At 42.7% G+C, this 26924-nt stretch overlaps 1 protein-coding gene across 1 annotated transcript in view; it reads right to left on the bottom strand.

Moving 5' to 3' along the window:
* Nucleotides 1-10135: 10135 nt before the first annotated feature.
* The window catches only part of LOC135466536 (dynamin-binding protein-like), a 36590-nt gene continuing 19801 nt past the window's right edge, over nt 10136-26924 (bottom strand). The window contains 11 exon segments of the mRNA XM_064744076.1: nt 10136-10849; nt 11421-11674; nt 13940-14171; nt 16145-16333; nt 17192-17374; nt 18415-18567; nt 20642-20773; nt 23776-23880; nt 24345-24457; nt 24460-24474; nt 25479-25584. Coding sequence (XP_064600146.1) covers nt 10658-10849; nt 11421-11674; nt 13940-14171; nt 16145-16333; nt 17192-17374; nt 18415-18567; nt 20642-20773; nt 23776-23880; nt 24345-24457; nt 24460-24474; nt 25479-25584 — 1674 coding nt within the window. The 3' untranslated portion in view covers nt 10136-10657.

Here is a 26924-nt window from a genome sequence, read left to right as displayed (position 1 = left end):
TATACATACATGTATATACGTACATATATATATACACATTTATTAGTATTTCTGTATCCATGTTCCAGAGCTGTATTTGTGCATACATCTAACCTGTGTACATATGCTGTGTAGTGTTTACCTCGTGACTGGAGGGCCTGATGTTTAAGCCTCTTTTACTACTGTATAGTCAGATTTGGTGGCATTTCTGGTGACATTTTATTTTTACTTTTGATACGTTTCATGCCAATTTACTCCAATATTTGATGACTGCGTGATGTTATTTATAAAGAGCAGATTTTGAAATTGGCTGGTGATACCACATAGCTGTACTGGACGGGCTGTTGTATTGTTGTATATATATATGTACATTCTGCATTCACTGAATCCAACATGCTTGTCATGACATTTATTTAATGTGTTCTTCCTCGGACGAAAGTGTATATGTATGCATATTTGTGTGAGTGACAGCTTGTGCAATAGATGCTTTAGATTCCTTTATGTGTTAGTACATATAGATGGAGCTCTAGATTATACTGTGTGGGATGTTGTGTAAGAGAGGACACCAGTGGAGCGCTAGATTACACTGTGGGGGATATATAAGAGAGGACACCAGTGGAGCTCTAGTTTACACTGTGTGGGATGTATAAGCGAGGACACCAGTGGAGCTCTAGATTACACTGTGAGGGATGTTGTTTTAGAGAGGTCACCAGTGGAGCTCTGCTTACACTGTGAGGGATGTTGTGTAGGAGAGGACACCAGTGGAGCTCTAGATTACATTGTGCGGGATGTTGTATTAGAGAGGACACCAGTGGAACTCTAGATTACACTGTGTGGGATGTTTTATAAGAGAGGACACCAGTGGAGCTCTAGATTACACTGTGTGGGATGTTGTAAAAGAGAGGACACCAGTGGAGCTCTAGATTACACTGTGTGGGATGTTTTATCAGAGAGGACACCAGTGGAGCTCTAGTTTACACTGTGTGGGATGTTTTATAAGAGAGGACACCAGTGGAACTCTAGATTACACTGTGTGGGATGTTTTATCAGAGAGGACACCAGTGGAGCTCTAGATTACACTGTGTGGGATGTTTTATCAGAGAGGACACCAGTGGAGCTCTAGATTACACTGTGTGGGATGTTTTATCAGAGAGGACACCAGTGGAGCTCTAGATTACACTGTGTGGGATGTTGTAAAAAAGAGGACACCAGTGGAGCTCTAGATTACACTGTGTGGGATGTTGTAAGAGAGAGGACACCAGTGGAGCTCTAGATTACACTGTGTGGGATGTTGTAAAAGAGAGGACACCAGTGGAGCTCTAGATCAAGAGGGGGCACTTGTGAGATACCCCCTAAGGGCTGCGTGAAACCCTAACAACCATAACATATTACATGTGTATGTTCCTTAGTGCTTGCTACATCTATGACAAAACGCTTCACAGTCAGATAAATTATAGCGCTGTACATTTTAATGTTTTTTGTCAGGTTTCATGAATATTTGGAATTTCTTGACCCCCTCGCAATAGTGTTTGTTCTATCATTTTTGCTATTAGACTTTACAGTTTATACCATTGTTGTTATAACCCAGTACACTGCTGTTGATTGGCTAGAAGAGTGATCTGTGTGCCAGGCTGGGAGCAGTCAGTATTTTGTTACATATCTAGCCATACTGGCTCTTCACATTCTTATTCATTTTTTTTTCTTTTTTGTTATCATTTTCAGGGTTTTGTTATGGTACCATAATACACATTTTAAGGTCACGTGGCAGTGATCAGTTTTATCAGTGCTGATGTGTAAAGTCTAATGTGATTTGTTTTCTAAAGATAGAAGATTTACCAATGTCTTGCTCAACTCTGTTGTGGCTGCTGTTATCTTGCTCACAAGCCAAATGTACACCTGTTGTGAGTATCACTTACATGTAGGACATGTATGCTAGTGAGACTGTCCGTATCATGTCCCGACTATATCAAATACTCGATACCCTAAGTATACCAGTGAATTCAACTTCTGCAAACTTGATATCCCTGGATAAACTATTGGGATCTCTGTTAATAAAATATCTCTGGCGGCTTTACTATAGGGTGGGACCTTCGGGAATACAATGTCCCTGTCCATACTAGAGGGTGGAACCTCTGTTAATACCATATCCATGTCTATACTATAGGGTGGAACCTTTGTTAATACAATATCCATGTCTATACTATAGGGTGGAACCTCTGTTAATACAATATCCTTGTCTATACTATAAGGTGGGATCTCTGTTAATACAATATCCCTTTGTATACTATAGGGTGGGATTTCTGTTAATACATTATCCCTGTCTATACTATAGGGTGGGATCTCTGTTAATACAATATCCCTGTCTATACTATAGGGTGGGACCTTCGGGAATACAATGTCCCTGTCCATACTATAGGGTGGAACCTCTGTTAATACCATATCCATGTCTATACTATAGGGTGGAACCTTTGTTAATACAATATCTATGTCTATACTATAGGGTGGGATCTCTGTTAATACAATATCCCCGTCTATACTATAGGGTGGGATCCCTGTTAATACACTATCCCTGTCTATACTATAGGGTGGGACCTCTGTTAATACAATATCCCTGTCTATACTATAGGGTGGGATCTCTGTTAATACAATATCCTTGTCTATACTATTAGGTGGGATCTCTGTTAATACAATATTCCTGTCTATACTATAGGGTGGGATCTCTGTTAATACACTATCCCTGTCTATACTGTAGGGTGTGATCTCTGTTAATACACTATCCCTGTCTATACTATAGGGTGGGATCTTCGGGAATACAATGTCCCTGTCTATGATATAGGGTGGAACCTCTGTTAATACAATATCCCTGTCTATACTATAGGGTGGGATCTTTGTTAATACACTATCCCTGTCAATACTATAGGGTGCGATCTCTGTAAATACACTATTCCTGTCTATACTATAGGGTGGGACCTCTGTTAATACAATATCCCTGTCTATGATATCGGGTGGGATGTCTGTTAATACAATATCCATGTCTATACTAGGGGGTGGGAACTCTGTAAATACAATATCCCTGTCTATACTATAAGGTGGGATCTCTGTTAATACAATATCTATGTCTATACTATAGGGTGGGACCTCTGTTAATACAATATCCCTAGCTGACCCATTGGGTGGGACTTCTGTTAATTCAATATCCCAGGCTGACCTATTGGGTGGGGCATATGTTAATATAGTATCCCTGGCTGACCTATTGGGTGGAACCTCTGTTAATGCAGTATCCCTGGCTGTACTATAGGGTTGAACATCTGTTAATACAATATTCCTGGTTTTACTACTGGGTGGGACCTCCTTTGATACAATATCCCTGGCTGACTTATTGGGTGAGACCTCTGTGAATACAGTATCCCTGGCTGTACTGTAAGATGAGATCTCTGTTAATACCATTTCCCTGTCTATACTATAGGGTGGGACCACCTCTATACTATAGGGTGGGACCTCCGTGAATACAATATCTCTGGCTATAGCAGTGAGTAGAATATCGGGGGTTACCAGTGGAATACAAGTGGCTTTCGTGAACATTCCTGTGAGACTGTAGTTCATGTTCATGACTAAAGGAACATCCATTTGGCACGATATACCACAGCTGTGTACACTGCATATGTACAATATCCAGCCATTAAATCCAATACATTAACAGGACTTAAGATTAGGATTAGGTTTCCTCTCATGTCAATCATAGTTCTGTTAATGGGACTGGTATCTGTGCAAGATATCAGCAGATATATTCACTCACTGTTATTTCTGTGTCCCGAGGATATTCAGGTGTGACAGTGGGTCCTCTGTGCAGGATATTAGCAGATGTCTTCACTCTCTGTTATACCGGTGTCTTGAGGATATCCAGGTGTGACAGTGGGTCCTCTGTACAGGATATCAGCAGATGTCTTCACTCACTGTTATATCTGCGTCCCGAGGATATTCAGGTGTGACAGTGGGTCCTCTGTACAGGATATCAGCAGATGTCTTCACTCACTGTTATATCTGTGTCCCGCGGATATTCAGGTGTGACAGTGGGTCCTCTGTACAGGATATCAGCAGATGTCTTCACTCACTGCTAACATGTCTTGAGGATAACCAGGTGTGATAGAGGGACTTGTGTACAGGATATCAAGCAGATGTCTTCACTCACTGTTATATCTGTGTCCCAAGGATATTCAGGTGTGACAGTGGGTCTTCTGTTCAGGATATCAGCAGATGTCTTCACTCACTGTTATACCGGTGTCTTAAAGATATCCAGGTCTAACGGGGTCTTCTGTACAGGATATCAGCAGATGTCTTCACTCACTGCTAACATGTGTCTTGAGGATATCCAGGTGTGATAGAGGGACTTGTGTACAGGATATCAGCAGACGTCTTCACTCACTGTTATATGTGTCCCACGGATATTCAGCTGTGACAGTGGGTCTTCTGTACAGGATATCAGCAGATGTCTTCACTCACTGCTAACATGTGTCTTGAGGATATCCAGGTGTGACAGTGGGTCCTCTGTACAGGATATCAGCATATGTCTTCACTCACTGTTATACCGGTGTCTTGAAGATATCCAGGTCTGACAGTGGATCCTCTGTACAGGATATCAGCAGATGTCTTCACTCACTGCTAACATGTGTCTTGAGGATATCCAGGTGTGATAGAGGGACTTGTGTACAGGATATCAGCAGATGTCTTCACTCACTGTTACATCTGTGTCCCGAGGATATTCAGGTGTGAGTTGGTCCTCTGTACAGGATATCAGCAGATGTCTTCACTCTCTGTTATACTGGTGTCTTGAAGATATCCAGGTGTGACAGTGGGTCCTCTGTGCAGGATGTCAGCAGATGTCTTCACTCACTGTTATACAGGTGTCTTGAAGATATCCAGGTCTGACAGTGGGTCCTCTGTACAGGATATCAGCAGATGTCTTCACTCACTGCTAACACGTGTCTTGAGGATATCCAGGTGTGATGGAGGGACTTGTGTACAGGACATCAAGCAGATGTCTTCACTCACTGTTATACCGGTGTCTTAAAGATATCCAGGTCTAACGGGGTCTTCTGTACAGGATATCAGCAGATGTCTTCACTCACTGCTAACATGTGTCTTGAGGATATCCAGGTGTGATAGAGGGACTTGTGTACAGGATATCAGCAGACGTCTTCACTCACTGTTATATGTGTCCCACGGATATTCAGCTGTGACAGTGGGTCTTCTGTACAGGATATCAGCAGATGTCTTCACTCACTGCTAACATGTGTCTTGAGGATATCCAGGTGTGACACTGGGTCCTCTGTACAGGATATCAGCATATGTCTTCACTCACTGTTATACCGGTGTCTTGAAGATATCCAGGTCTGACAGTGGATCCTCTGTACAGGATATCAGCAGATGTCTTCACTCACTGCTAACATGTGTCTTGAGGATATCCAGGTGTGATAGAGGGACTTGTGTACAGGATATCAGCAGATGTCTTCACTCACTGTTACATCTGTGTCCCGAGGATATTCAGGTGTGAGTTGGTCCTCTGTACAGGATATCAGCAGATGTCTTCACTCTCTGTTATACTGGTGTCTTGCAGATATCCAGGTGTGACAGTGGGTCCTCTGTGCAGGATATCAGCAGATGTCTTCACTCACTGTTATACAGGTGTCTTGAAGATATCCAGGTCTGACAGTGGGTCCTCTGTACAGGATATCAGCAGATGTCTTCACTCACTGCTAACATGTGTCTTGAGGATATCCAGGTGTGATGGAGGGACTTGTGTACAGGACATCAAGCAGATGTCTTCACTCACTGTTATACAAGCGTCTTGAGGATATCCAGGTGTGACAGCAGCTACTGTATTTTCACTCATTGGTTATATATGTATTCTGAGGACCTCCTTGCTGTGTGATCAGTAATTCTAATTTGTGATGATTTTTCTGAACTCTCCGCTAACTTTCATTCACTGTTCACAAGGAGTCATGGAACTGCAGATAACCTACTGATGTAGAGGTTGTTATTTTGGTGTTCGCTTCTTGGTGTCGTGGTGTGTGTGGTGTCACTGCAGCTCTGAGCTGCGATGTTGTGCAAGTTTACACCAAATATCGCCATGTTAACTGAAATAAAACCATTATTGACTGTCATGATGCACTTGTCTTTCTTCATCAGATATATGGCAAAGTTTGTTTCTACCTGCTCAAACCATCTGAATAGAAGGCAAATAACACCTGGCAAATAACTCAAAATAGCTACAAGTTAAGCAGGTTTAAAGATTAATTGAATTTCTCTCATTATGAACATCTCTCCTCAGACAGTTACATGTTTGTCAAAGGTCAGTCTTGTTAACCAGAAGGTGTTCAAACCCAGACCTGGACTGGGAAGTTGTATATCCCTTGGCTGTTACTCCTCCTCCTCCTCCTCCTCCAAAAGAATCACTCTCTATAACACAGTGTGGCACAAAATGTTCACCACAATGTCAACACACATGAACGCCCATCTGGAAATAAGACAGTGACGCGGGACATGTAAAAACATTTCTCCATCCCACGTTGCCGCAGCCCACCGATGCCATGCAAGTAAGTGGTAATGACACAGGATCTGACCTTGATAAAGTTGATGGGCTTGTACGCCTGCTTCCGCTAGACGTCAATTGACAGTGCGACTGCTGATGAGTGTCCCTCAGGTTACAATGGTGCTGCTGGCTTGAAACGTTCTCGGAGGTGTTGAGCAACAATGTACTGATCCTGACGTGCCATGGTCACAAGTTGAACACCTGGGTGTGGCCGGTCCTCCAGCCTGCCACTCACTTCATAGTACATTAAAATGTTGTGCAACCTCAGTCTGCAAAGTGCCAGTTCGCAGCATTCCAGTGGCTTTCTGTCTTTGATTTAGCATTGACCATGGCACGGTGCGTATGAATTACAATGTCCCCCACGCTGTTTGCATGCAGTGCCAACTTGCATGTCATGCATGTGTGGCAGAATGCAGCTAAGAGATGGCTTAACACCTTAACATGCAGCCTCGCACATCATGGCACTAGAACATAATCACTGCTTGGTATACATGTAGGTTACTCCTGTAACTATTTGACAATGGAAATTGATGATTGCGTTTCCTTTGCCTCTCAGTATACATGTAGTGATAGGATGATCATCCTCTCTGTACCAAGATATGGTATCCAGACAAACTACACAGCGGCAGGGTGGCCTACCCCAGTGTATCAAGATATGGTATCCAGACAAACTACACAGCGACAGTGTGGCCTACCCCAGTGTATCAAGATATGGTATCCAGACGAACTACACAGCGACAGAGTGGCCTACCCCAGTGTATCAAGATATGGTATCCAGACAAACTACACAGCGACAGAGTGGCCTACCCCAGTGTATCAAGATATGGTATCCAGACAAACTACACAGCGACAGAGTGGCCTACCCCAGAGTATCAAGATATGGTACATACATGTAGACTAAGTACATGTATATAGCAACAGAATGGCCAACCCGTGTGTACGAGGATATGGCATCCAACCCAAGAACATGTATAGTGACAGGGTGGCCAGCCCGTGTGTACCAAGATATGGTGTCCAGCCCAAGTACATGTATACAGCGACTGGGTGGCCAACCCATGTGTACCCAGATATGGTGTCCAGCCCAAGTACATGTATACAGCGACTGGGTGGCCAACTCCTGTGTACCAAGATATGGTATCCAGACCAAGTACATGTATACACGGACAGGGTGGTCGACCCGTCTGTACCAAGATATGGTATCCAGACCAAGTACATGTATACAGTGATAGGGTGGCCAACCTGTGTGTACCAAGATATGGTATCAAGACCAAGTACATGTATACAGCGAATGGGTGGCCAACCCGTGTGTACCAAGATATGGTATCCAGACCAAGTACATGTATACAGTGATAGGGTGGCCAACCCGTGTGTACCAAGATATGGTATCCAGACCAAGTACATGTATACAGTGATAGGGTGGCCAACCCGTGTGTACCAAGATATGGTATCAAGACCAAGTACATGTATACAGCGAATGGGTGGCCAACCCGTGTATACCAAGATATGGTATCCAGACCTAGTACATGTATACACGGACAGGGTGGTCAACCCGTCTGTACCAAGATATGGTATCCAGACCAAGTACATGTATACACGGACAGGGTGGTCGACCCGTCTGTACCAAGATATGGTATCCAGACCAAGTACATGTATACACAGACAAGGTGGTCGACCCGTCTGTACCAAGATATGGTATCCAGACCAAGTACATGTATACACGGACAGGGTGGTCAACCCGTCTGTACCAAGATATGGTATCCATACCAAGAACATGTATACAGCAACAGGGTGGCCAACCCGTGTGTACCAAGATATGGTATCCAGCCCAAGTACATGTATACAGCGACAGGGTGGCCAACCCGTGTGTACCAAGATATGGTATCCAGACCAAGTACATGTATACAGTGATAGGGTGGCCAACCCGTGTGTACCAAGATATGGTATCAAGACCAAGTACATGTATACAGCGAATGGGTGGCCAACCCGTGTGTACCCAGATATGGTATCCAGACCAAGTACATGTATACACGGACAGGGTGGTCAACCCGTCTGTACCAAGATATGGTATCCATACCAAGTACATGTATATAGCGACAGGGTGGTCGACCCGTCTGTACCAAGATATGGTATCCAGACCAAGTACATGTATACAGTGATAGGGTGGCCAACCCGTGTGTACCAAGATATGGTATCAAGACCAAGTACATGTATACAGCGAATGGGTGGCCAACCCATGTGTACCAAGATATGGTATCCAGACCAAGTACATGTATACACGGACAGGGTGGCCAACCCGTGTGTACCAAGATATGGTATCCAGACCAAGTACATGTATACACGGACAGGGTGGTCCACCCGTCTGTACCAAGATATGGTATCCATACCAAGTACATGTATACAGCGAATGGGTGGCCAACCCATGTGTACCAAGATATGGTGTCCAGACCAAGTACATGTATACAGTGACTGGGTGGCCAACTCCTGTGTACCGAGATATGGTAGAATATATCACATGGAGAGAGGCACACACTTCATACTCGAGGGAACATACACATGCATGATAAAGGGAAGAAAATATGGGCATATGTATTTCAGAGAATATGTATATTTAGGCTCAGCCAAACATGATCAACAGCTGGCTGTCACAACTTGTAAAATCTTTATTATGCCTTTGTTCATGTATCACTGGTGAATGCCTCAGGCAACATTGCTTAAATGCTTCAGCTTATTTCACAAAAAGACAACAATTGAAAGTGGTTGTACAGTACCAGCAAATAACAATGAAGATTGTCTAATGTTGGCTGAACTAATAAAGCCGCAAGACGTCAAACTGAACGACAGCTACAGGTACATGTATATTTACCAACAATAACCAGTTACTTTGAGAACAGTAGAGTTGCTCACAATTATTCATGTAGAGAAATGAGACAAGCAACAATGAGTCTACAAGTAGGTAGTAAATTCCCTGACTATCCAACCATCAGTGTGTCTGCAATGAATGCCCAGCAGGAATTAGCAAGAATTGCCTAATATCTATAAGCCAATGTAAATTTGTATAAACTTACAATTCTTCAAAAGAAGCAGGCATGAAGGGAATATCACACTAACCACAGACTGTCTGGCCTGACCAGAAGCTGATTCACACCAGCTAAATATCCAGCAAATGGTGGTTGATCCACAGCAGTTGAATATCCAGGGGGGATAGAGACTGATCCACACAAGCTGAATATCCAACAACATGGAGTCTGAGCCACACCAGCTGAATATCAAGGGAGATGGAGACTGATCCAAACCGGCTGAATATCCAGCAAGACTGGAGGCTGATCCACACCAGCTGAATATCCAGCAAGACTGGAGGCTGATCCACACCAGCTGAATATCCAGCAAGACTGGAGGCTGATCCACACCGGCTGAATATCCAGCATGACTGGATGCTGATCCACACCGGCTGAATACCCAGCATGACTGAATGCTGATTCACACCGGCTGAATATCCAGCATGACTGGAGGCTGATCCACACCGGCTGAATATCCAGCATGACTGGATGCTGATTCACACCTGCTGAATACCCAGCATGACTGGAGGCTGATCCACACCGGCTGAATATCCAGCATGACTGGATGCTGATCCACACCGGCTGAATACCCAGCATGACTGGATGCTGATTCACACCTGCTGAATATCCAGCATGACTGGAGGCTGATCCACACCGGCTGAATACCCAGCATGACTGGATCCAACAAGACTCATCTGAATGCACTGAGAGTCAAACAAGAACAGGGACTAAACCATACCTGAACAGAAAACAGAAGTTTGCATACTGTTGTAAATAATACAATTATTGTAAATAAAAAAAAAACAGTAAGAATTATTCAATTTAAAATTTCTAGTAAAAAAAATTAATTTATACGGACATCTTGAAATACAAACACATTTGTAACTATATATGTATATAAAAAGCTCTGCATGCATAGCAATTCAATACACCAGTGATATAATGGTATATTTACAGATATAAATAAATATTGGAAATATATAACAATGAACTAATTTGGATAACACTGATTCTATCTGATCAGAGCCTGGGGTCATCCTGTTTTGTCCTCTATCTGACTGAGGTACGCCGCGGGAGCGAAGCCCTGTTGGCCATCCGCGTCCACCCACCACCACTCCATGTTGCCGTCTAGGTCCTCTTTACTGATCACAGACACCACCTGACCTTCAAACAGGGACACCTCATTAGAGTTCCGCGCAGAGAAGGCATACTCCGCACAGTAAAACTGAAATAGCATAAAATAGTACATAAACAGGTTACTTCTGGAAAATCAATAAACATCCAAGAAATCAATAAATTTATTTTATTTATCTGATAAGAAATCAAAATAAACCCCAATCAAAAAATCAAATCAACATCAATCAAGAAAAAAAAAAAAAACTTCAATCAACATCAAAGAAATCAATGAACATCAATCAAAGAATGCAATAAACACCAATCAAAGACATCAATGAACACCAAAAAAATCAAACATCAATCAAAGAAATCCATTATCATCAATGAAAGAAATCCATTATCATCAATGAAAGAAATCGATAAACATTAATCAAAGAAATCAATGAACAACATTCAAAGAAATCATTAAACACAAATCAGTGAACCCCAATCACATAATTCGGTGAACAACAAATGAATGAAATTTCACCTATTCTCTAAAACCCTAGTTCTTTCCAGTAAATTGCCAAACTGCAGAGCCACACTTTCCAGTACACTGCCAAACTGCAGAGTGACATCTCTACTTAGAGCTGTACACTGCGTGAAGTAAACATGACAGGGCAATACACAGTTAGATGTACCTCATCTGGGTAAGGAGGGGGAGGGTCGTTAGCAGTAGGGAGAGTGTCGTGGAGGTTGGAGGAGCTGAGGGTTGGGGAAGCAGCTGACCAATCCACCTGCAGCTTTGTGAAGACATCCTCGTCGCCAAGCAACTCACTCTCTGCCTCATCTTCACATCTCATCCTCAGGCCCAAGTTCTCAGAGAAGTCAAGGACTCTTCCAGGGCTGGGCTGGAATGGTGTGAGTAACTTCTTTGGGATGAAGCCTTTAGCCTCTGAGGATGAACAGTGTACATACTGATTTGTGTTAGAATGCTATGTTGTACTTAACAATTTTTCAGTCATATGATGACAAGGAGTCATTAGGTATGTGTACATATATTGTGTCCTCTTGCTGGAGGGCCATGCGGTCACTGAAGTATCAAGCCGAACACACCAGACATGACACCACATCCAGTCACATCATACTGAAACCAGGTCAACCAGTCACGTTTCCTTGCTCTGACCTTTCAGCGCTAAGTGCCAAGCGAGGCAGCAACAAGTACTATTCTGAAATCTTTGGTATGGCCTGACCTGGGATCATACTAAAGAACCTCATAAATGTTTGGTAGGGCCTGACCTGGGATCATGCTAAAGAACCTCATAAATGTTTGGTATGGCCTGACCTGGGATCATACTAAACAACCTCATAAATGTTTGGTATGGCCTGACCTGGGATCATACTAAACAACCTCATAAATGTTTGGTATGGCCTGACCTGGGATCATACTAAACAACCTCATAAATGTTTGGTATGGCCTGACCTGGGATCATACTAAACAACCTCATAAATGTTTGGTATGGCCTGACCTGGGATCATACTAAACAACCTCATAAATGTACATACATTCTGGTTGCATTCTAGTTCATATAGCTGATTACAATCGTATTCCACACTTTTATAGCTAATCACAAACCTACCCCATGCTCTGGGATGGGTACATGTACAGGGGCATTGAAAGCAAATAAAATGTGGTGGGCCATTATCCCAACCAATGAGGAGAGGCTGCTCCTTCAAGACCCCAGAAGCTCTTGGGCTCTACACAGCCATAGGAGCATTTGAACGTGTTTTAAGAGAAAAAAATATCCATCCTGAAGGTTGCGATGAGGACAGGTACATGTAGTTCACATGGCTAGCTACAGCCAAATCTCACACTCTCGAAACAGGTACATGTAGTTCATACAGCTAGCTACAGCCTTATACCACCCTCTGGGAACAGGTACATGTAGTTCCCATGGCTAGCTACAGCCATATCCCTGCTCTGAGGACAGGTACATGTGGTTCACATGGCAAGCTACTGCCAGATCCCGCACTCTGGGGACACGTACATGTGGTTCACATGGCAAGCTACTGCCACATCCCGCACTCTGGGGACAGGTACATGTAGTTCACATGGCTAGCTACAGCCAAATCTCATGATCTCGGGACAGGTACATGTAGTTCCCATGGCTACCTACAGCCACATCCCATGCTCTGGGGACAGGTACATGTAGTTCACATGGCTAGCTACAGCCAAATCTCGCGCTCTCGGGACACGTACATGTAGTTCCCATGGCTAGCTACAGCCACAGCTCATGCTCTAAAGACAGGTACATGTAGTTCACATGGCTAGTTACAACCATATCCCATGCTCTGGGGACAGGTACATGTAGTTCATACAGCTAGCTACAGCCTTATACCACACCCTGGGAACAAATACATGTAGTTCCCATGGCTAGCTACAGCCAAATCTCACGCTCTTGCGACAAATACATGTAGTTCACATGGCTAGCTACAACCATATCCCATGCTCTGGGGACAGGTACATGTAGTTCATACAGTTAGCTACAGCCATATACCACACTCTGGGGACAGGTACATGTAGTTCCCATGGCTAGCTACAGCCATATCCCTGCTCTGAGGACAGGTACATGTAGTTCATACAGCTAGCTACAGCCATATACCACACTCTGGGAACAGGTACATGTAGTTCCCATGGCTAGCTACAACCACATCCCATGCTCTGGGGACAGGTACATGTGGTTCACGTGGCTAACTACAGCCACATCCCACGCGCTGGGGACAGGCACATGTAGGAAACATAGCTAGCTACAGCCCTATCTCACGCTCTGGGGACAGGTACATATAGTTCACATGGCTAGCTACAGCCACATCCCATGCTCTAGGGACAGGTACATGTAGGACACATGGCTGGCTACAGCCCTATCTCATGCTCTGGGGACGTGTATAACCATATTTAATTCTCCTGGGACATTTTCACTTGACAATTTTGTGATTTAACTTAAAATTGTAAATTAAATTTTATAATACATGCATCAAATTACTAAAATTTTGAAAGCTGGTTCTGTAATGTGGCAGTGGCCATTTCAAGTTGAGCCAGGTTTGAGCTTTTCAACTTCAGCTCAAAATGGGTTTGTGAGTCTGACCTCAAAAGTGGCGATTAAAATCATGAAAATGTAGGCTGGCAAATGCAGTGTTTTGCTGCCAAATAATGTCTTACCTCCATTATCAACGAACCACCTGTCTTTGTCGCCCATGGGATCTGAGGATTTGATGACTCCGACTACATCTCCTTCCCACACAGTGAGGTCCAGGACATTGAGCGCAGTGTAATTGTGCAGCACACGATAGGTCTTCTCCGGCGGGTAACTCTGCTGTACAAACACCTTCTGACTGGGACTCTGGGGGCTTCCCTGAGCAGCAACAGGGGGAAGGGATGATCCAGGGGACGACTACAGAGAAATGGGTAACATAAATGTCGGGCAAAAACTCCAGGGGCTGCCCTGGGGCCACTTTCACAAGTCTTATTTCTCACATCTTTTTTCATAAAAGACATTATCTGGGTTATACTGCGAGAAAAGATATAAATGCAATTTACGAAGTTTGCGAAAGTAACAGGAAGCAGGGACAGCCCAGGGGAGGACTACAGAGAAAAGGGTAACATAACTGTTATATAAACACCTTCTGACTGGGACACTAGGGGCTGCCCTGAGCAGTAACAGGGGACAGATACGACTCAGGAAAGTTTACAGAGAAAAGGGTAACATAACTGTTGTATAAGCACCTTCTGACTGGGACTCTGGGGGCTGTCCTGAGCAGTAACAGGAGACAGATACGACCCAGGAAAGACTACAGAGAAAAGGGTAACATAACTGTTGTATAAACACCTTCTGACTGGGACTCTGGGGGCTGTCCTGAGCAGTAACAGGAGACAGATACGACCCAGGAAAGACTACAGAGAAAAGGGTAACATAACTGTTGTATATACATCTTCTGACTGGGACACTAGGGGCTGCCCTGAGCAGTAACAGGAGACAGATACAACCCAGGAAAGACTACAGAGAAAAGGGTAACATAACTGTTGTATAAACACCTTCTGACTGGGACTCTGGGGGCTGTCCTGAGCAGTAACAGGAGACAGATACGACCCAGGAAAGACTACAGAGAAAAGGGTAACATAACTGTTGTATATACATCTTCTGACTGGGACTCTAGGGGCTGCCCTGAGCAGTAACAGGAGACAGATACGACCCAGGAAAGACTACAGAGAAAAGGGTAACATAACTGTTGTATAAACACCTTCTGACTGGGACTCTGGGGGCTGCCCTGAGCAGTAACAGGGGACAGATATGACCCAGGAAAGACTACAGAGAAAAGGGTAACATAACTGTTGTACGAACACGTTCTGACTGGGACTCTGGGGGCTGCCCTGAGCAGTAACAGGGGACAGATACGACTCAGGAAAGACTACAGAGAAAAGGGTAACATAACTGTTGTACGAACACGTTCTGAGTGGGACTCTAGGTGCTGCCCTGAGCAGTAACAGGAGACAGATACTGCCCAGGAAAGACTACAGAGAAAAGGGTAACATAACTGTTGTATAAACACCTTCTGACTGGGGCTCTAGGGGCTGCCCTGAGCAGTAACAGGCGACAAATACTGCCCAGGAAAGACTACAGAGAAAGGGTAACATAACTGTTGTATAAACACCTTCTGACTGGGAATCTAGGGGCTGTCCTGAGCAGTAACAGGAAGCAGGGACAGCCCAACGCAGGACTAGAGAGAAAAGGGTAACATAACTGTTGTACGAACACGTTCTGAGTGGGACTCTGGGGGCTGCCCTGAGCAGTAACAGGGGACAGATACGCCCCAGGAAAGACTACAGAGAAAAAAGGTAACATAACTGTTGTATAAACACCTTCTGACTGGGACTCTGGGGGCTGCCCTGGGCAGTAACAGGGGACAGATACTGCCCAGGAAAGACTACAGAGAAAAAGGTAACATAACTGTTGTATAAACGCCTTCTGGCTGGGACTCTGGGGGCTGCCCTGAGCGGTAACAGGAAGCAGGGACAGCCCAGGGGAGGACTACAAAGGGTAAAACATAACTGTTGAATAAACACCTTCTGATTGGGGGTTGCCCTGAAAGGTAACAGGGCAGGACTACTTTACTATTAGAGTCATGTCAGTAAATGTGCACTCTGCAATTAGTAATTATTCTGTAAGTTTTATGGATTCAAATGTTATATTAATTCAGGCTGTAAATTTTTTTCTAATTCAGTTGACAACTCAATGCTAGTTTATTCCTCCCAACTTAATGTTTGCCTTAAGCATATAAGTGAAATATTCTTGAGTTTTGGTATATACCCATCAAGTAAATAAATAAATACAATATTTGTATATGTCTCTTCTTCACCCTAACCTACCGTGGGAGTGCGCAGCATCTGAGGGTCCAGAGAGTTCCGTTTGGATCTCTTCTCCAATTTGCTGGCCTCCACTCGAGGGTTAAAGCCTTTAGGTATAAAGCTGTAATGAGAGATCCTGTCCACGGCGGAGACATGCTTAATATTGAAAGTTTCCATCACTGATTCTCCATTCGTTAACAGCATGGGTAACTGTAAACACAGGAAAGTTTTTGTAAACAAAGGAAGAAAATCCAGCATAGGCAACTAAACAACAACAATGCTGTGGGAGACTTTAATAACCCAATAATTATCTGGAACCTGAAGTAGCAAACCAAAACAAAAACCACCATGGGCAACTGAAAACAAAACCAGCAAGGGCAACTGGAAACAAAACCAGCATGGGCAACTGAAAAGAAAACCACCATGGGCAACTGAAAAGAAAACTAGCAAGAACAACTGAAAACAAAACCAGCAAGAACAACTGGAAACAAAACCAGCAACTGCAACTGAAAACAAAACCAGCATGGATAACTGGAAACAAAACCAGCAAGAACAACTGGAAACAAAACCACCATGGGCAACTGAAAACAAAACCACCATGGGCAACTGGAAACAAAACTAGCAAGAGCAACTGAAAACAAAACCAGCAAGAGCAAATGGAAACAAAACCAGCAAGAGCAAATGGAAACAAAACCAACATGGATAACTGGAAACAAAACCAGCAAGAGCAACTGGAAACAAAACACCATGGGCAACTGGAAACAAAACCAGCAAGAGCAACTGGAAACAAAACCAGCATGGACAACTGAACACAAAACCACCACGGGCAACTGGAAATGAAACCAGCTTGGGAAGCTGGAAACAAAACCAGCCAGGGCAACTTAAAGCAACTTGATACATGTATGTAATTTTGTATGTATCATAAGCATAGGCAACAACAACATGGGAAACAGCAGCAAGATGGGCAAATGTAAATAAGAGGAGGTATAAGTTTGGAGGAGGTATGACCCTAAGTGCTGCTGCTTCTGCTGCTGTGGAGAAGCACAGAAGCTATGCAGATCAACTCACCTCCAGCAGAGGGTACATGTTGTTCAGCGTCTGATCAGTGAAGCTTCTCTGAGCACGCACAAATGCTCCCATACAGTCTTTAAGCAGAGAAAAACTCAACTGGTGCAGCTTGGGTAACTCATCCAACAATTGTGCATTCATAGCTTCATAATCATTTTTTGCTGCTTGCAGAGCCTCTTTGGCCTAGAACAAGAGACGAAAATTGAAGTTTATCTCACACTAACATACACCCCTCTCCTGTCTCATTTCGCCACTCCCCGCTTTTGTCTCATATACCTCACTCCCCACTTTTGTCTCATATCCCCACTCGCCATTCTTACCTCGTATCCCCACGCACCACTCATGTCTCATATCGCCCACTCCTCGCTTTTGTCTCAAATACCTCACTTCCCACTTTTGTCTCATATCCCCAACTTGCCACACCTATCTCATATCCTCACTCACCACTCCTGTCTCATTCCCATCACTCCTCAGCCTCATATCCCCCACTCATCACTTCTATCTCATATCCCAACTCACCACTCCTGTCTCATATCCTCACTCACCACTACTGTCTCATCCCCATCACTCCTCAGCCTCATATCCCCAACTCACCACTCCTCTGTCTCATATCCCCTACTCACAACTCCTCATCCTCAAATCAGCCCCACACACCACTCCTATCTCATATATCTCACTACTCCTGAGTCATCCTCACCACTCCTCAGTCACATATCCCCTACTCACCACTCCTGTCTCATATCCCTATGCCCCAGTCCTGTCTCATCCTCACCACTCTTCAGTCAGATCTCCTACTCACCACTCCTGTTCCATATCCCCATGCACCACTCCTGTTCCATATCCCCATGCACCACTCCTGTTTCATATCATTACTCACCACTCCTGTCTCATCCCCACCACTCCTCAGCCTCATATCCTCCACTCACCACTCCTGTCTCATATCCCCCACTCACCACTCCTATCTCATGCTCACCACTCCTCAGCCTCATATCCCCTACTCACCACTCCCGTCTCATATTCCCATGCACCACTCCTGTCTCATATCCTCACTCACCACTCCTGTTTCATCCTCATCACTCCTCAGCTTCATATCCCCATGCACCACTCCTGTCTCATACTCACCACTCAGCCTCATATCACCTACTCACCACTCCTGTCTCATATCATCACTCACCACTTCAGTCTCATCCCCATCACTCCTCAGCTTCACATCCCCTACTCACCACTCTGGATTTGTCCACATCCTTGACCTTCTTGTACAAGCTGTCATAGTCCAGCAGTTTGTCAAAGCGTTTCTGAATCACGTTGGAGGGACCCTCAAACAGACTGACAAGATTGTTTAGTGGGACCAGCACCAGTTTCTCCACTGTTGTCCTCTGCACGGAGCAACCAAAACACACACATTACATTGAGGAGTACACACAGGTGTTGATGGTTAGTTACAAGGTAAGAAGCCACAGGCAGCAACCATAACACACACCTTACATCAAGGGGAACACACAGGTGTTGATGGTTAATTATAAGGTAAGAAGCCACAGGCAGCAACCATAACACACACCTTACATCAAGGGGAACACACAGGTGTTGATGGTTAGTTATCAGGTATGAAGCCACAGGGACGAACCCAAACACACACATTACATTGAGGAGTACACACAGGTCTTGATGGTTAGTTATCAGGTATGAAGAAAAAGGGAACATCCAAAACAATCACATTACACCAAGGGGAACATGCAGGTGTTGAGGATTAGCTATCAGGTATGAAGCCACAGGCAGCAACCAAGACAAACACTGCATCGAGGAAAACACACAGGTGTTGATGGTTAGTTATCAGGGATGAAGCCACAGGGATCTACCAAAACACACGTTACATCAACGGGAGTGGAAAGGAGATAATGGTCAGTTACCAAGTAATAAGCCACAGGCAGCAACCCATACACACACCTTACACCAAGGGGAACACACAGGTGTTGATGGTCAGTTATAAGGTAAGAAGCCACAGGGACCAACCATAACACACACCTTACATCAAGGGGAACACACAGGTGTTGATGGTCAGTTATAAGGTAAGAAGCCACAGGGACCAACCATAACACACACCTTACATCAAGGGGAACACACAGGTGTTGATGGTCAGTTATAAGGTAAGAAGCCACAGGGACCAACCATAACACACACCTTACATCAAGGGGAACACACAGGTGTTGATGGTTAGTTATAAGGTAAGAAGCCACAGGGAGCAACCAAAACACACACATTTAATTAAGGAGAACACACAGGTGTTGATGGTTAGCTATCAGGTATGAAGCCACAGGGAGCAACCAAAACATGCACATTACATCAAGGGGAACACACAGGTATTTATGGCAATTATGAACATAATTACCCAATTACCATTGAACTTAAGCACACACAAGTTCAGAAAGTATGCAAGATGTACGCTTAGTTTTATAGACTTTGGCCCTGATAATAGGCAAGATGTATGCTAAGTTTCCTCGAATTTGGCCCAGTAGTTTGGGTGAAGATGCAAGGACGAAATCGTGTTTCGTGATTCCAGTACAACCCACCTCTACCTTCACTGAGTGGGGTATATTAATGGACACAAGTCATTCTTTGTAAACATCATGAAATGGAGATAAAACAAAACAACAGAGGTTATTGGTTTCCAGCTCAGGAGATCAGTATTTTACATAAAAATTGAGGTCTTCTCAATGCTTCATCAAATTCAGGATAGCTTGCAAAGTTTAACAGCAAACACTGTTTGAATGACAACTTGAATTGTGATTTTAATATCTAGCCTACATGTGTAATGCGTCCTGTTTATAGTTTCTCATTTTTTCTGCTACCACGCTATGTGTGCAATGCATCCTGTTTATGATAATGTTTCTCATCTTTTCTGCTACCACACTACATATATAATGTCTCTTGTTGATGATAATGTTTCTCATCTTTTCTGCTATCACACTACATGTATAATGTCCCTTGTTGATGATAATGTTTCTCATCTTTTCTGCTACCACACTACATGTATAATGCATCCTGATTATAATAATGTTTCTCATTTTTTCTGCTACCATGCTACATGTGCGATGCATCCTGTTTATGATAATGTTTTTCATCTTTTCTGGTACCAAGCTATCAATGGTTGTTACCTTATTCCTCAACATTTTCGCATATGAAACAGAAACTTTCAGTGCAATTTATGCACAGTTTTAATTTGATTTTGGAGGCAGAACTACAATGGTGACCTATAGTGTGATATAAAATTTAGTGTAATTCTTCAACATTATTGCTTGTTCGCAAGTTGTTTATCCAAGTATATCCTGCAGACATCATTCTATGTTGGCTGATAAAATTAGACTTTTTGTGAAGCCCTGACATTGACCAATCCAACCTACACTGTTAATGATGCTACCCTTTAATACTGAAATTCAAAAAACTCAGACTTACAAACTGAGTGAAGAGCTCCGTGGCCAGTGTACTCAAGGCTTTCTGGTACTTCTGAACCTCATGAGCATCCTTCCTGTCATCATAGTAGTCAGTGATGTCTGCAGCCACAGCATCTTGTAACAAGACACTCTCCTGAAACCAGAAACAGTCACACTGTAAAAAACCATTGTTACCATATTGCAACAAAATCTTGTTTGCCTTTTGTGACACAATGTAACAAACAAAACACTCTCCTGAAATGGTCAAAATTTAACAAAAAATTGTCAACCTACACTGTAGTCCCAGTGTTACAAAACTTGTCCGTAGTCAACTTGTCACATCATTAAACTGTCACAACCTACAGTGGAGTCCCAGTGTTACAAAACTTGTCCGTAGTCGACTTGTCACATCATTAAACTGTCACAACCTACAGTGGAGTCCCAGTGTTATAAAACTTGTGCGTAGTCGACTCAAACACAGATGTCTTGATAAGGTGAGAACAGGTTAGATTTGCGAGTTTATAATGCTATCAATGTTCTCTAGATTAGTCTCAAATTCTTGAGCATGATTTTGGATATTCATCAATTTAGGGAGGTATGAAAGTTTCAAAAGAGAGCTGATTCCCATTTAGCTCTTCTATCCTAATTTTAAAACTTGATTTTTGTTCAAATAAGTGCTCAGCAAAATATTAATCTGTATTCCCTACTTCACCAGAATAAATGTATACATACAAGTAGATGTATATTTTATGGTTCATTCTTTGTGGCAAACTGCTAGGAACGTCAATTTTGACACGCACTGTTCAATAAGTACATGCAAGCCCTATATCTCATCAATGTTCATATTTCAGTAAGATCAAACAGCAACAAATTCACAACAATGATTTTGTGGCACATGTGTTTTGATGGAAATTCTCATGGAAGGCCTTAAGATGACACAAACGTGTAAATTACGAAGATAATAAAGTCATTCAGGACTGCATGTCAATGCCTTAATTAAAAAACTACCTGCAGTTGCAGACCAAGTTGAAATTTCACACTCAAGGGAGGACAAAAACAAACTTAAGTTTTCTAAAAACCTCAATTTACTAAATCAGAGTCTGATTCTGCATTTGAAATCGCGACCAGCAAAGCTTGACATGCTCAGAAGCTGGTGTTAAAAAGTAACAAGACTCTCTCCACAAATCAAAGATCACGACAATAACACCAATCATCATGTACAACCTTGTGCCACAGTCAGTCACTTTGTCACAGGACAATCTCCTGAAATCAGAGACCATGACAATAACACCAATCACCATGTACAACCTTGTGCCATAGTCAGTCACTTTGTCAAAGGACAATCTCCTGAAATCAGAGACCATGACAATAACACCAATCACCATGTACAACCTTGTGCCATAGTCAGTCACTTTGTCACAGGACAATCTCCTGAAATCAGAGACCATGACAATAACACCAATCACCATGTACAACCTTGTGCCATAGTCAGTCACTTTGTCACAGGACAATCTCCTGAAATCAGAGACCATGACAATAACACCAATCACCATGTACAACCTTGTGCCATAGTCAGTCACTTTGTCACAGGACAATCTCCTGAAATCAGAGACCATGACAATAACACCAATCACCATGTACAACCTTGTGCCATAGTCAGTCACTTTGTCACAGGACAATCTCCTGAAATCAGAGACCATGACAATAATGCACCAATCACCATGTACAACCTTGTGCCACAGTCAGTCACTTTGTCACAGGACAATCTCCTGAAATCAGAGACCATGACAATAACACCAATCACCATGTACAACCTTGTGCCATAGTCAGTCACTTTGTCACAGGACAATCTCCTGAAATCAGAGACCATGACAATAACACCAATCACCATGTACAACCTTGTGCCATAGTCAGTCACTTTGTCACAGGACAATCTCCTGAAATCAGAGACCATGACAATAACACCAATCACCATGTACAACCTCTTGCCATAGTCAGTAACTTTGTCACAGAACAATCTCCTGAAATAAGAGACCATTACAAAACAATCTTCAGAAATTAGAGGCCATGACAAGAACACCAATCACCATTCCACTTATAGTCTGGTGTCATGGTCAGTCACCTTGTTACAGGGCAATCTCCTGAAATAAGAGGCCATGACAAGAACACCAATCACCATTCCACTTATTGTCTGGTGTCATGGTCAGTCCCCTTGTTACAGAACAATCTCCTGAAATAAGAGGGACTGACAATAACACCAATCACCATTCCATGTATTGTCTGGTGTCATGGTCAGTCCCCTTGTTACAGGACAATCTCCTGAAATAAGAGGGACTGACAATAACACCAATCACCATTCCATGTGTTGTCTGGTGTGATGGTCAGTCCCCTTGTTACAGGACAATCTCCTGAAATAAGAGGGACTGACAATAACACCAATCACCATTCCATGTGTTGTCTGGTGTGATGGTCAGTCCCCTTGTTACAGGACAATCTCCTGAAGTAAGAGGGACTGACAATAACACCAATCACCATTCCATGTATTGTCTGGTGTCATGGTCAGTCCCCTTGTTACAGGACAATCTCCTGAAATAAGAGGGACTGACAATAACACCAATCACCATTCCACGTATTGTCTGGTGTGATGGTCAGTCCCCTTGTTACAGGACAATCTCCTGAAATAAGAGGGACTGACAATAACACCAATCACCATTCCATGTATTGTCTGGTGTCATGGTCAGTCCCCTTGTTACAGGACAATCTCCTGAAATAAGAGGGACTGACAATAACACCAATCACCATTCCACGTATTGTGTGGTGTGATGGTCAGTCCCCTTGTTACAGGACAATCTCCTGAAGTAAGAGGGACTGACAATAACACCAATCACCATTCCACGTATTGTCTGGTGTGATGGTCAGTCCCCTTGTTACAGGACAATCTCCTGAAATAAGAGGGACTGACAATAACACCAATCACCATTCCATGTATTGTCTGGTGTCATGGTCAGTCCCCTTGTTACAGGACAATCTCCTGAAATCAGCGAGAATGAATGATTATGATTAATGTCATGCTGTAACACTCTCCTGTTACAGGAGACACTCTCCTGCAATCAGATACAGGCACTTTGTAATGATCAGCATAACAACGGCACTTACCTGAATCTGGTCCAGGTATGTCTGCACATCCCTCACAAAAGTCCTCACAATTTTTTCCATGGCACGAAACCGAGCCTCATATTTGTGAAAGGTTTCATCTTTGGTCTGCAACCACAACAAGCCTCAAAACATAAATTTCTATTCAACCACCTCCACACGGTGTTTAAGATTAAAATGTTCATGCCATTCACATCTGAAATGTTACCTATAGGATACAAAATAGCAGGTACATGGCAGCTAGACATTGTACACTGTCTGTGTCATTCTCAACAGAGACGTCGCAGATAGTAGAAACGGTAGTACTGTCCAGTTTTAATATATGTACGCCCAAAGAAAGGAAAAATCACTCTCACTGATTTGTGATATAACTGTGTTCTTTCCAAACTGAGAAGAGTTATTAATTATTTTAAAAAAGGGACACATTAACAATAAAACCATACATTTAAACCAAACTAGCTGCATAAAAATGAAATTAACTGCCTTACCTAGAAGCAAGATTTTAATCATATATATGGAAGTTTATAAATAACTGTTTACCTGAAATGTATCTAAGCATCAAGCATATTTACCTGTAAACTAATGCCCAGGTTAGTAGAAAGTCTGGCCCTCAAACGAGTTGACTTTTTCTTTAAGGAATGAAGATTTAACTTGGCAATCTTGTCACCGAACTTCTCCTCCGTCTCTTTTTGTACTTGAAAACTTGAAAGGAAAGAAATATCTCCTTTGACAAAAGAAAACTGCTCTGTTCTGGTTGATAACGTTTCAACATGTATAGCCAATCGGCCCCACTACTGAAGTATCCACAGGATTATGCTGTTCCTTGAGGAGTACCTAACACATATCCTGAAGTGCAGTCACAACCAACTCGCTTTATTCAAGGAGACAAAGTTTTGCAGGAAAAACCATCTGAATACTACACCAAAAGGGCAGCTGTGAACAGATCACTTCACAAATGTCTACATGTATCTTTAAGATAAAAAAAAACAAGTTAGCTTGAAACCATAGTTTTGAATAGCCTTGTTACCAAATATAAACAAAAGTTTTGTGTTTACAAAGTATCAGTCTTACTTTCAGAAAACTTAAAGATCAAATTATCTGCAAGTTTCCATTTTATCTGCAATGATTTATTCTTGTATTTCAATGGTGTTTTGTGTCATACATGAAGGAAAGATTATGGCTGTATGCCACATATCCTGAAAAAGAACAGTTCCCTTCTTTATGTGCTCAACAAAAGTTTGTTTCAGGAAACATGGTCAAGCTGACAAAGAACAGCTCACCTTACCAGTACCAGATACTTTACAATCTGATGACATGAAGCATCAACATTCACCCAAACATTGTTAAACAGACAATCTATCTGGGAGGATCACAAACTTCCTGACAAGAATCGTCAAGATACATCCACACATGTGCTTAACAGACACTCCTTATCTATCTGGGAGGATCACAAACTTCCTGACAAGAATCGTCAAGATACATCCACACATGTGCTTAACAGACACTCCTTATCTATCTGGGAGGATCACAAACTTCCTGACAAGAATCGTCAAGATACATCCACACATGTGCTTAACAGACACTCCTTATCTATCTGGGAGGATCACAAACTTCCTGACAAGAATCGTCAAGATACATCCACACATGTGCTTAACAGACACTCCTTGTCTTTCTGGGAAGGGGTCACTATATACCCATTCACTTACCCAAATCTTTGCGCCTCTTATACTCGTTGATGGCTGTCGCTACATCTGTCATGGCATTAATAGACTGCAGCAGCTCTGCCTTATCAGGATGGTCATCTTCTGTTGTCTACAAACATATGAGGAAAGATGTCAGATGATGTGCACGGTTTCCTCCCACCATAAAGCTGGCCGCCATCGTATAAGAGAAGTATTACTGGGTATGGTGTAAACCACCAATCAAATAAATAAGTAAGTAAGTAAGATGTCAAATCTGTGATCAGGTAACAATCTGATGAAACAATGCACATACACAAGATAACAGAGAAGAGAGGCACGAAAACAGACAAGAGAGACAAGATAACATACCTGAGAGACAAGATGACAGATATGAGAGACAAGATGACAGATGTGAGAGACAAGAAAACAGATGAGAGACAAGATGACATGAGAAAAGACAAGACATGACAACATACATGAAAGACAAGATCACAATCTGCATACTAAATGCAAGACAACAGATACGACAGTTAAGATAACATACATAAGAGACAAGAAAACAGGCATGAGACAAGACAGCAGACAGAAGAGACAAGATCATAGACATGAGGGAACTTAATGAGGGAATATATGAAGACCCTCAGCTTTACCTTCTTAAATTTATTGAGTATGAGGGGATATTTTAAGGCTGAAACACTAGTAGTTTTATGTTTATTAATACACTGAGTGTTAGGGGATATTTTAAGGCTGGAAGACAAGCAGCCTTACCTTCACTATTTACAAAGATGTACAGCAGATGTTTGAGAAATACATGAACATGGACATGACTATAAACTACATGTATATTACCTTGAGTAATTCATTCAGCAGCAGGAGATACATGTACATGTATTGAGAGATACAGGACTATAAACCACATTACCTTGAGTAATTCATTCAGCAGCAGGAGATACATGTATTTGAGAGATACAGGACTATAAACCACATCACCTTGAGCAATTCATTTAGCAGCTGGAGATATTTGAGAGATACAAGACTATAAACCACATCACCTTGAGCAACTCATTCAGCGGCAGAGGATATTTGGGAGATAAAAGACTATAAACCACATTACCTTGAGCAGTTCATTCAGCAGCAGGGGATATTTGAGAGATATAAGACTATAAACCACATTACCTTGAGCAGTTCATTCAGCAGCGGGAGATATTTGAGAGATACAAGACTATAAACCACATTACCTTGAGCAATTCATTCAGCAGCAGGGGATATTTGAGAGATACAAGACTATAAACCATATCTCCTTGAGCAATTCATTTAGCAGCAGGAGATATTTGAGAGATACAAGACTATAAACCATATCTCCTTGAGCAATTCATTCATTCAGCAGCACAGGATATTTGAGAGATACAAGACTATAAACTACATCACCTTGAGCAATTCATTCAGCAGCAGGAGATATTTGAGAGATAC

Source organism: Liolophura sinensis, chromosome 6 (assembly GCF_032854445.1).
Source record: "Liolophura sinensis isolate JHLJ2023 chromosome 6, CUHK_Ljap_v2, whole genome shotgun sequence".
Taxonomy (NCBI): domain Eukaryota; kingdom Metazoa; phylum Mollusca; class Polyplacophora; order Chitonida; family Chitonidae; genus Liolophura; species Liolophura sinensis.
This window is presented reverse-complemented; position numbering and strand designations above follow the sequence as displayed.